Below are 12829 nucleotides of genomic sequence, written 5' to 3' on the forward strand. Positions count from 1 at the left end.
TCTATTGATCTTTTCCATTGTGATTCATTACATTGTTATTAAATGTAGAATTTTTTAAAACAAAAGAGTATTTATATTCTGTTTTATTTCTAGGAAAGACTTTAAGTGACCTGCATGGGTATATAAAATAAAAGATAATAGGTTAGATGTCTAGGCTAAAGAAGAAAGAAAACAAAAACAGAGACATAAAAAATATAGGAATAAGGTTAAGAATAATTCATGCCCTTATAACCTATTTACTTGTTCATTAGTGCCTCACAAATTTAGGTTTAAGTTTTCCCATCCAGCCAGAAAGGGAACCATGGCATTGTCCATAATGTTACAATGAAGCAGTGTTTTTCAGAAGTACAATTCTTTTTCAACATTAAGAATCAGTTAGGAATTTCTGATTCCAGGGGGTCTCATAAACAGGACAGTGTCTGAGCAGCATTTTATGAGGATTTTATAAGGCTATTTTTTTTTATATTTCCCCTGAACACAGAAAAGCACAATTCAGTGTAGAGTGGCAGAAAAGATGCATTAGAAATGCCTACTGTTTGCTGATCTGGCTTGATTCAGGGGTAGGATTAGGTTATTTAGATTATTTGGAGATATGACTGGAGTCCATTTCTTTCAAGCATTGTTTTCTAAATATTGTTTCCCTCAACTGAGATTTGATGAATGTTTGGTGTCACTGAGCTAGCAACTGTTTTCTCTTATAAGTACCCACGGAGCAATTGTTCTGTGCTGCCAATTGAATAACAAGGACTTGTGCTTGAATTGAAGGCTGCCCTCCTCTATTGGAAGGTTGAGCCTAGGGAGCTGAGCCAAGGGAATTGTTTGAATCTGCTCTGCCGATGAATGGGTGATTGAACCCTCAGAATTCCTCTCCATATAATATAGTCACAGGTGTTTAGCTTGAAAAATTTCACAGTTGTTCTAACCAATACCAAATTTGTCTAAAGAAAAATTTCAAATAAAAAATTCAATAAATTTCAATAAAATAACAGTAAAGCTCCCAGCTTTATCCTGTTGCCCTCTTTAAGATAAACTGCTCCCCAAATGTAAATCAAGGATAACTAAGATGATACTACTATTTATAGAGCAGTTATACAATAGTAACTTTGCTTTCAGGATAGTTGATTTATAGCTATTCTTTTTGACAATATTTAGCTTGCGAAGCCAACTGTCTATATAGGCTACTTCTAATTAGAGATTTTAAAATTGTTATTATTTATGTACAAAAGAATGCTTTTTTTCAGTTCCTTTTAGCAGAAGATTGCATGCATTTAGATATTCCCAAAATAATGTTGGTAAATTTAAAAAAATCCTACAAGGAGAAGGAACAGAGCACTCTTACCGGGGAGTAAAGCCCTGATAGAAAACCATCACTTTGAAGGTGGCTTTCTGCTGCAGGTTTTGAACAGCGTGCATAATTTGAGATCTATGTGGACTTGATAAAACTTCCTTGTAATGGATTCCTCTTCACAGAATTACAGTCTGAACAAAAGATAATAAAGACCATAAATCATTTAATGTTGTTTCCGATATTTTTCCACAGAATGATAAATATTATAACAGCATTCTGTGGTTGAAGCGTTGTGCCTGAAGTCTCCCTCCTTTTCTTACACACCATTAGCCTAAGAAACCCATACTTGCAGTTGGTCAAGCCAGAAATTGGCATGTATTTTACATGGAATATACAATCATCTGAATATGCCAAGTATGGAGAGAGTAAATGTTTGCTCTTTTAACAGATAAGATAGTGACCTTGTAGATCCAGCTTAGTGGGACCATATCCATTACCTTTACTCATAAAGATGAATGTTGTTTAGAATTGGAGCCTTCCACTAAATGGGTTCTAAGTGGCTCTGAAGGCAATAGATTCATCTCATTCTTTTTAGGACCTTCATTTTCTAATCATGCGTACAGACAGACTCCAAAACTGTTCTCTCCTAGGCTGAAATCAGAGAAAGGATCACATACATTTTAGTCTAAAATATTCCTTAGTACCATGCAAAGGAAAGCTAACTACAAGATATTTTAAAAACTTTTATTTACATATAATTTTAAAATTTGATATAATTTCAAGTTTTTCTCTTTCTTGCAGTCCTACCCCTTCCTGTAATATATCCCAGTTGGTCATGGAGTATTGTCTTATGTGGTGTTAGATTCTGTTCACTAATATTTTCTTTTGCATTTTTGCACCAATATTTATAAGTGATGTTGGTCTACACTTTTCTCTATTTTTTTTCCACGATCTTTATCAGGTTTAAGCATTGGTATTTTCCTTTCTTCATAAAAAGAATTTGTAAAGTTTTCTTCATTATTTATGCCTGGGACAATTCACATAGCATTTGGACTATCTGATTTTAGATGGTTTGGTAGAATCCATCAAATTCTATGAAATGATCTGGGTATGGGGCTTTTCTGTGGGGTTGTTCCTTGATGACATTCTCAATTTTTTCTATGGAAGTTGGTTGGTTTAAGCTTTTTCTGTCTAATGGAGTCAATTTTGGTAAACCAGATTTTCCAAGGAATTGCCTATTTCACCTAAGTTTTAAAATTTATTTGTGCACTGATCTGCAAAGTAGTTTTGTTTAACTTTCTGAAGTTTCTTCTGTCTCGGTGATCATTTCTCCCTTTATCTTTATTTTCTGCCCCCTTTCTAAGTTAAATTAGCTAAGTGGTTTGTTTATTTTATTAGTTTTTCTAAGATTTTGGTTTATTAATTGGATATACTATTTTTTTCTCTCTCACAATATCAGGGATTAACAAACTATGACTTGCAGAACAAATCTGGCCTGTCACCTGTTTTCATAAACAGTTTTATTGGAACAAAGGCAGAGTTGAGTAGTTCTGACAGAACTGTCAGCCTGGAAAGCTTAAAATATTTACTTATCTGGCCCTTTATAGACAAAACTTATTGATTCTTGCTCTATGTCATTAATTTCTGTTTTCTTTTTTTCTTTTTTTTAAAGATGGAATCTTGCTCTGTCACCCAGGCTGGAGTGTAGTGGCACAATCTCAGCTCGCTGCAACCTCTGCCTCCCTGGTTCAAGCGATTCTACTGCTTCAGCCTTCTGAATAGATGGGACTACAGGCGTGTGCCACCACGCCTGGCTAATTTTTGTATTTTTAGTAGAGACGGGGTTTCACCATGTTGGCCAGGCTGGTCCTGACCTCAGGTAATCCACCTTCCTTGGCCTCCCAAAGTGCTGGGATTACAGGTGTGAGCCACCGCGCCTGGCCAGTTTCTGCTTTCATAGTTATTATATCTTTTCTTATATTTTCTTTTGCTTTACAAAGGTAGTTGTACTATATCTTCATTGTGACTTGTGGCTTTTAGCATTAAAAATTGTCCTTTGTCATATTTAGTGCTTTTTGATTTGAATTCTACTTTGTCTTATATAGGGATTGCAGTGCCTACTTTCTTATGGTTTCAACTCCGTCCTATTATTTTATGTTACAACTACTATATGTATTGTGTTATATTTTCTGCATTTCTTTCTCTGTATGATAGATTTTCTTTGCTTTTATTTATTAATTTTTGAAGGAAGGTTTATATTTTTCTAGTGGTTACCTTTGTACCTTTAAAAAATGCCCTGACTCCCTTCTGTTTTCTCATTTAACTTTTCACCATCTGGTTTGTCAGGTTTGTTTGTTTGTTTGTTTGTTTGTTTTTAAGACAGGATCTAGCCCTGTTGCCCACACTGGAGTGCAGTGGATTGATCATCGCTCACTGTAGCCGCAACCTCCCAGGATCAAGTGATTCTTTTGCCTTAGCCTCCTGAGTAGCTGGGACTAGAGGCGTAAGCCACTGTGCTCAGCTAATTTTAAAACTTTTTGTAGAGACAAGGTCTCACTTTGTTGCCCAAGCTGATCTCAAACTTCTGACCTCAAGTGATCCTCCCACCTTTGGCCTCCGAAAGTGCTGGAATTACAGGCGTGAACCACCACACTCAGCTGGTTTGTCAGTTTTTTTTTCTTTTTGAGATGGGGTCTCACTCCCAGGCTGCAGTGTAGTGGCATGATCATAGCTCACTACAGCCTTGAACTCCTGGGTTCAAGTGATCCTCCAATCTCAGCTTCCCAAATAGCTGGGGCTACAGCCACCATGCTTGGCTAATTTTGTTATTTTCATTTTTTATTTTAGTAGAGACAGGTTCTCCCTATATTGTCCAGGCTAGAACTGAACCCCTGGCCTTAAGCAATCCTCCTACCTTGGCCTCCCAAAGTGCTGGGATTACAGGTCTGAGCCACTGCACCTGGCCTGGTTTGACAGTTTTTAATGGCATACTTTAATTCATGTATTGCCTTTATGACATTCAACTGTTGACACAACTGATTTATTCTATTTTCCTTTTTCTGTGTCCCTTTTCCTCTCAGTTTTTCAGTTGCATTATTTCTATTTTATGAAAACATATAGCATTTATATATCATTCTTCTGTCTCGCCCCATCTTTATTTTTGTCTTAGAGCTACAGTTGAATATAGCAAATGTTTATCACCAATCCTTTTACTGAAGTTTCCCCAGTTTATCTCTTGGAAGAAGCTCATTTTCCAGTAGATTCTTTAAGAGCACAGTGTTCCTTGAGTTCTTGGATATTTAGAATTGTTTCTCTATAGCCTTGACACTTGAAAGGCAGCTTGGCTAGATATAAAAATCTTAATTCACACTTTCTTGATTTGAGTTTCTTAAAAAGATTCAGTTCTTTTGTTGCCTTGCTTTCTATGTAGCTTTTGAGAAGCCTGATGCAGCCCGATTCTTTTGCCCTTGTATCTTATTTGTTTATTTCTTTGAGTGAAGACCCTGAGGATTTCTGTCTTTATCTTTAAAATCTCATAGTTTTACTTGAATACATTTTGGGGTTGATTGTCACCCCATTTTGCAGTCAGATTTCACAGGTACCCAGTGTATCCCTTTAGTATTTCTACTCAGGCCTCTTTATTCTTGTAAAGTTATCTTGAATTATAGCTTTAAACACTAATTCTGTTTCATGCTTGTTTATCTTCTTCAGATAATTTAATTATACGTATGTTGGATCTTTGCCTGTATTCCGCTTCATTCACTTTATTTTTGACCCTTTTAACTTCTTTTTGATATCATTTTAATTATTTTCAGTTGTTTTCCTGTATTTCTTCAATTAAATCTACCCTTCTTTAGGCACCATGGAATTTAGTCTTTATTATTTCTAATGTGATTTTGTATTTTCATTTTTTTCCCTGAACTCAGTCACCTGTTTCATTTCCTCCCTAGTTTTTTGTCCATTTATGTTTTAAGTTTTAAATTTTCTAGGCCTGGCTCAGTGACTCACACCTGTAATCCCAGCACTTTGGGAGGCTGAGGGGAGCAGATCACTTGAGGTCAGGAGTTCAAGACCAGCCTGGCCAACATGGTGAAACCCCGTCTCTACTAAAGATACAAAAATTAGCCAGGCTTGGTGGCGCACACCTGTAATTCCAGCTACTCAGGAAGTTGAGGCAGAAGAGTCACTTGAACCCAGGAGGGTTCAGTGAGCAGAGGCTGCAGTGAGCAGAGATCGTGCCACTGCACTCCAGCCTGGGTGACAGAATGAGACTTCATCTCAAAAAGAAAAAAAAACGTTTAAAAATTTCTGACTTAAAGAGTTTTCTTCATACCCCCAAATGCTTGAGAATACTTATTTCAGTTTACTAATGTATAGGACTCCCCTACCACCCTACACCCCAGTTTGTGGGTTTAAAAAAATGTAGAGCTTTTTACAAGCTGCATTGTTTTAATTTTATATATATGTATATCAAATATACATATATGTATAATATATATGTATATTAAATATACATATATGTAACATATACATATATGTATAATATATGTGTGTGTGTGTGTGTGTGTGTGTGTATATATGAAATACAAACTGCTTTTGTCCATTAATTCCAGGGACAGAATTGCTGGTTTAGGATGGTTAACAAGATTTCTAGATTAAGAGTGCCCTCTTCTGTCACTGAGTGAAATGCAGTTTCTTTAAAGGTTTTGTTTTGTTTTTTGATAAGGCTGGGCATGAATCATGTATTCTCAGTTTAGGTTCTCCTTTGCTTTGTAGGATCTTGCATTTCCCTCTCTCTTCTGTTGCCCACCACTGCTTAGTCTCCAAAGGACACCCATTCTTTCCCTTTTATCCTTTTCTTTCCCAGAAGCAATGCCTTTTTCTTACCACTGCCTGACAACTCATGGACTTTTAATCCTTTCCTTGTAGTCAGCGCTCTGACTATATACCAGGTCTCTTTTCTTTTCTTTTTCATACAGTAGAGTTTCTCTTGCTGGGAGTGAACCTAGCTTACTCTGGGCCACCTTGCTTCCCTCTTTTCTATTTCACACATCCCTTCTAGCCCCCCTTGCTCTTCACAAGGACTTGCGGGAGATTGAGAGATAATTTTGCTGGAATTTCATATTTACTTTTCTATTTAACATTTGTGTGTGTGTGTGTGTGTGTGTGTGTGTGTGTGTGTGTGTGTGTGTGTGTGTTTTAGAGGCAAGGTCTCGCTTTGTCACCCAGCCTGGAGGACAGTGGCAGGACCACATCTCACTGCAGCTTTGACTTCCTGGGCTCAAGCAATCTTTCCACCTCAGCTTTTCAAGTAGCTGGTACTACAGGCTCCCGCCACCATGCTCAGCTAACTTTTTTGTTTTTTGTAGAGATGGGTTGTGGTGAGGGGGGCGGGTCTCGCTATGTTGCCAAAGCTGCTCTCAAACTCCTGGGCTCAAGCAATCCTTCTACCTCGGCCTCCCAAAGTTTTGGGATTACAGGCATGAGCTACTGCACCCAACCTTAACAGTAATTTAAAGTTTGTAATGTTTTCTGTTCTCCTTATGACAAAAGCTCATAGGTAGCTTGGCACAGGAAGTAGTTTGGCACAGCTCCTCTTGAGTCAGATGATCTAAATTCAAATCCCAGATCTGCCACTTACTGTCTCTGTAACTTTGGACAAGTTATTTCACCTCTATGTGTCCCAGTTACCTTAACTGTGAAAATGGGATTGACAGTATCCACATCATGGGCTCATTGTGAAGACCAAATGGATTAAAGCATATGGAGAAACAGCACAATACCTGACACATGATGAATGTCTATCAAATGTTAACCAATACTTACATTTGCTTTCCGGCATTTATTATATGTTCCCTTGTTTTTAAAACTATACTTACATAGGCCATAACTTCTCTCCTAAATGAAATGCATATTATGGGCAGAAATCATGTCTTAATCAGAGTACTTATATGCCACTGGGTCAATGAAATACCATTTGCTTAGCTTTCTCCTTATTGCTGATTGTGTGCATTTAAACAATCACAACTGCTGTGATTTGTTTCAATCACTGCCCTAGACACTGAGCGTGTAAAAATTAAGAAGGTGTCTCTCTCTTCAAGGAGCTCTCAGTTCAATGGGGGGACAGACAAAGATCAATGATACAATACGTAAAGCAGAAGTGAGGTATTTGCAGGGTACTACAGGACCAGAGAGAACGTGGTGATTGATTTTGCCCAGAATTGTTTGCCCATACTAATGAAGCAGAAACAAAGTTTAGTTAAGAGCTTAATTTTCTCTTTTTTTTTTTTTTTTTTTTTTTTTTGAGACGGAGTCTCGCTCTGTCGCCCAGGCTGGAGTGCAGTGGCCGGATCTCAGCTCACCGCAAGCTCCGCCTCCCGGGTTCACGCCATTCTCCTGCCTCAGCCTCCCGAGTAGCTGGGACTACAGGCGCCCGCCACCTCGCCCGGCTAGTTTTTTGTAGTTTTAGTAGAGACGGGGTTTCACTGTGTTCACCAGGATGGTCTCGATCTCCTGACCTCGTGATCCACCCGTCTCGGCCTCCCAAAGTGCTGGGATTACAGGCTTGAGCCACCGTGCCCGGCCCAATTTTCTCTTTTTTGAGGCATTCTTGCAGTTCTGGTTTTTCAACTTCAGGATTCTAGATTAGATTGGCCCAGTGGGTGGAGAAAAGAGAGAACACAGAGTAATCACTAAAAATGTATAAGAGAAGGAAGATTTGTGTGAGACACCGTGGCACGTATCTTTCATAGCCAAGGATCTGAGAGCACTAGGAAGGGACTTGGGATGAGCTCTACCGGGGATCCTTTTCTCCTCATTGAACGCATCATGGGTTCAACCTGCCTGTGGCTCAAACTGTAAAGCCCCTTGAATGGAGGGAAGGGAACCTGGAGGGAGAATGTCACTCCCTGACCCGGGTGGAACTGAACTGTGAGCCAGTGAGACATTTCCTGTGAGCAGAAGGAGCTGCAGACTCACCACTACTGTTAGGTTACTTAAGCATATGTGTGTGTGTAATTTTTAAAAATGAAATAATTGTATATACATTATTCTTCATTTTGCTGTTTTATTTTATTCTTTGACTTTTGGCCTTACAATATCCTGTAGACATACTTCCATATCAATTCATATAATGTCATCTCATTCTCTCTGAGGGAAGCACAGTATTCCATCGTATGAAGGTATACTAATTTATTCACTTATTCTCTGTAGAAGGTTCTTTGGGTATTTTTTTCCCTTTCAAGTTTTTGTTATTACAGTCAATGATACTGTTAATATACTTGTATATGTTATGTTTTATTGATTCTCAGAGGCATTTTTTTTCACATTTTGATATCTATGAAATCCTACAATTGTTATACAGTCAGGTGGCTGCCAAGAACACAATTGTCATTGTCCATCTATGCATCATATTGGTCATAGTTGCTTATAGTGCTGTCACTTCTATTTAGTCATGGACATTAGTGGTGCCATTTATGTCTTGAGATCAATTGCCTACTAAAACTTTTTCCAAAAAGCTACATTATGATTTAACATTGAGACACAGTGTTATAATATGTAAAGCACAATGGGAACAGAAGAGCAAAGTATAAGAGCAACTTTCAGCATCAGAATGGGTGTCAGTGGATGGTGAGAAGGTTTTGGAAAAAAAAAAAGGAGCACATTTTGAAGAAATACTGCCTTACCAAACTCTGATAGATATCTCATAGGATGCTATTGTGTGGAAAAATATAGACACCAATAACTCTTAATTGAGAAGTGATTGAAAAGTGTTTGTTATATACTGACCATGAAGAAATTTTAGGAATGTCTCAATTTTGTTTATATTTTTGTCTGATAATATACAATTAAAATTTAATATCTATGTTGGTCTGTAAAAGCTTTTTCAACCAGTATAAAATAGTCCTATGAGATAAGAAAATAATTGTGGCGGCTGGGGGTGATGGCTCACACCTGTAATTCCAGCACTTTGGGAGGCCAAGGTGGGCGGATCACTTGCGGTCAGGAGTTTGAGACCAGCCTGGCCAACATGATGAAACCCTGTCTCTACTAAAAATACAAAAATTAGCCAGGCATGGTGGTACATGCCTGTAGTCCCAGCTACTCGGGAGGCTGAGGCAGGAGAATTGCTTGAACTCAGGAGGCGGAGGTTGCAGTGAGCCGAGATTGCACCACTGCACTCCAGCCTAGGCGACAGAGAGACTACATGTCAAAAAAAAAAATTTTTTTTTTCTTTAAAATCTTTGTGTAAGTTTTGGATATTTCTAGTTAGGTTTATTTTTAGGTATTTGAAGTTTGCTTTGATATCCCATCTGATGAATAGGGATCTTTTTATTTTTCTATTATATTCTGCTACTTGTATTAGTTTTCTATTGCTGGTATGACAAGTTACTGCAAATTTAGTGGCAGAAAATAACATGAGGGCTGGGTGCAGTCGCTGACATTTGTAATCTAGCACTTTGGGAGGCCGAGGTGGGAGCCCAGGAGTTTGAGCCCAGCCTGGGCAACATAGAGACGCTGTCTCTACAAAAAAATTAAAATAAATGAAAAATAAGCCGGACATGGTGGCCTGTGCCTGTGGTCCCAGCTACTCGAGAGACTGAGGCAGGGAAATCACTTGAGCTCAGGAGGTCGAGGCTGCAGTGAGCCATGATCAGGCCACTGTGCTCCAGCCTGGGTGACAGAGCAAGATACTGTCTCAAAAAACAAAACAAAACAAAAACAAAAAGCAACATGAATTTAGTGTTTTATAGTTCTGGAGGTCAGAAGTGTGAAGTGTTTCACTAAGCTGAAATCAAGGTGTCAGCAGGCCTGTGTTTCTTCACGGGTGGGGGGGATCTAGAGGAGAATCTATTTCCATGCCCTTTCCAGTTTCTAGATCCTGCCTGTACTCCTTGGCTTGTGGCTCCATCCTCCATATTTAAAGTTCATCAGTTTAACCTCACTTCCGTTCTTGAATCTTCTTTCTAACTCTTCTTGTTGCCCTCTTATAAGGATCTTTGTAATCACATTGAGCCCATCTGGACAATTCAGGATAATCTCACTGTCTTAGTCACCTCTGCAAAGTGTTTCTGCCGTGTAAGGTAACATACAGGTTCCAGGGACTAGGATGTAGACATGCTGGTGGGGGATGGGAGTCATTATTTAGGCTACCATACTTGTTCTTGAAGATAGATAGAAAATGAGCAGTTTTTGTGTGTTGCCTTTCTATTATTTTCAAACAGTTTCATATTTGATTAGTTGGGTCTCTTAGATTTACTGGCAGTTGCATCATTTGTTCCACTTTCTGGCATTTATAGCTCATTTTTTTTCCTTGTCTTTTTCTGCATTGTCTAGAATCTCTTGAATATTCAAGGCTCAGTAATAGCTACAAGACCAGACATCCTTGTATTGTTCTTAACTTTACTAGAAATTGCTTAATTGTTTTACTACTGAGTGTAGTGGTTTCTTATAAACCCTATTAAACTAAGGAGTTTCTGTGAAGTTCTAGCTCACTAAGATTTCAAGTTAACAAAGTATTAATAATTCCAATTATAAAAGTAACCACATGGTTTCTCTCTTTTAACCTATTAATAGCTTTTCCAATAATGATCCTCTCTGTATTCTGGGAATAAATCTTCTTTGGTCATAGTGTATTGTTCTTTGAATGTACTACTGACTTCTTTTTGCTAATATTTTATTTTGGATTTTTGTATTTATATCAACAAGTGAATTTGGCATAGGATGTTTAGTGATTGGCTGTGCCATCCTTGCACATATTGGGCATTGTGGATTATTTAGTCATATTGAATGATTTGGGGAGCCTTCCACCGTTTTGTATAGTCTAGAACTCTTTAAATACTATTGGAGTTATTCGTATTTTGAAAGTTTCAGAAGTGTAACTTTGGACCACTACTACTAATCTCCAAACCTGTCTCTACCCAGCTGTGGGGCTGCATTACCTGGAATCATCCGTACTCCTCCTGTTCCTTATCACCAGTTCATCTTTGCCTCCTGTTCCCTACCTGCTCTGTGTTGCAATATTTGAGGTACAGCTTGTGACCTACGCAGGCTTTCTCTGTGCCAAGCTGCCCAATCCACAGACAGGGGTCATGTCTACCTACTTGGCTTCATTTGTAGGAACCTGTCAAGCCAGGGGGTTACAAAATACAGCCTTACCTTTCATGAGACCTTCCTTTCAGGTAATTTGGGAGTTGTCTTTATCACTCGTTAATCATCCCAGTGTTCCTGTGAAACTTCTTAGCGAGTCTCCTCTATTATTTCCTCTTTAGGGACAGAGATCATTTTGAAGGAAGTAACCTCTGATGTCAGGGTTTTGAGTAAACAGTCTTGACTACTGGAGGAGGGGTGTACCTCTACATTAAACTGTATCAGATCTGAACTGTCTTTTAGATTGATTACCATGAAACTGAGCAGAGGACAAGAAATACTTTGCTCACAAGAGATAAGGAAGCCCAATCCAAGAGAATTCCCACCACCTCCTATTCTTTTCTTCATGAAAAACCTGATTGCTTGAAAGCACTTTTTTCAGTTCCTCAAGGAGCAATTCTCTGCTGAAATGTTGCTCTCAGCTCAGAATTTCAAACCGACACTTATTTGTATAAATGAGGGTATACAAGGTCCAGGACAAAGAGTTACAATTTTAGCTTAGTAGGCCAAGGAAGTTTGCAGTAAATAAACTCAAATAATTTTTTTTTCCTTTTTCTTTTTTTTTTTGAGACAGATTCTCACTCTGTAGCCCACGCTGGAGTGCAGTGGCACGATATCTGCTCACTGCAACCTCTGCCTCCCAGGTTTGAGCGATTCTTCAGTCTCCCAAGTATCTGGGACTACAGGCGCACACCACCACGCCCAGCTAATTGTTGTATTTTTAGTAGAGAAGGGGTTTGTTTCATTATGTTGGCCAGGCTGGTCTCGAACTCCTGGTCTCAAGCGATCTGCCCGCCTCAGCCTCCCAAAGTGCTGGGATAACAGGCATGAGCCACTGCGCCCGGCCCACTCAAAATAATTCTTAAGAGGGGTCCTCCGATTAGGTATCTTTGAATCTGAAATCTTTCATCAAGACTGAGTTTACCTAAATATAAAAGTGGCATTTCTTTGAGACTGCTACCACTAATTTCTAAATGAAAATACTGTTGAACTCATCTTATGCTAACACTTATCCTTGGAAAATGGCTCAGTTAAAAGGTAGTATTTTTTCTATAGAGTGTAGATTGATTTCTCGTTTCTTTTCTGTTGCAGTAAAACAGACCATCAGTAACATTTCAGGATTTAATGAAACCTGCTTGAGATGGAGAAGCATCAAGACAGCTGATATGGAGGAGATGTATTTAGTAAGTGACTGAAAGTTACTGTATTTATAGATGGTTGTCTTATGTGGGAGGCTTACAAATACCCACAAACCTAAAAATCTACTTCTATAACTATCATTATCAATAGACTATTTACTGTGGCAATTGCATCCAGAAGCAAGAAGATGGCCACTTCTGCATATTTAAAGACAGAAACCTTTGGCTGGGCGCAGTGGCTCACACTTGTAAT

The 12829-nt window shown here is 38.6% G+C and overlaps 1 protein-coding gene and 1 long non-coding RNA gene across 11 annotated transcripts in view; one reads left to right on the forward strand and one right to left on the reverse strand.

Annotated features, from left to right (window-relative positions):
* SUSD1 (sushi domain containing 1) overlaps positions 1–12829 on the forward strand; it is a 140420-nt gene that overhangs the window by 83013 nt on the left and 44578 nt on the right. For all 10 annotated transcript variants that reach the window (XR_012424465.1, XR_012424466.1, XM_005581060.5 and 7 more), the window contains one exon: positions 12530–12621. Coding sequence is in view for 8 of the 10 variants with exons in the window: in XM_005581060.5 (XP_005581117.3) it covers positions 12530–12621 (92 nt within the window). In the remaining 2 variants the exon portion in view is untranslated. The remainder of the gene's footprint in view (positions 1–12529; positions 12622–12829) is intronic.
* LOC135967390 (uncharacterized) overlaps positions 1–12829 on the reverse strand; it is a 29951-nt gene that overhangs the window by 1746 nt on the left and 15376 nt on the right. The window contains exon 2 of the long non-coding RNA XR_010581470.2: positions 1340–1479. This is a non-coding gene — a long non-coding RNA (uncharacterized lncRNA). The remainder of the gene's footprint in view (positions 1–1339; positions 1480–12829) is intronic.

This window comes from Macaca fascicularis, chromosome 15 (assembly GCF_037993035.2).
Source record: "Macaca fascicularis isolate 582-1 chromosome 15, T2T-MFA8v1.1".
Lineage (NCBI taxonomy): Eukaryota > Metazoa > Chordata > Mammalia > Primates > Cercopithecidae > Macaca > Macaca fascicularis.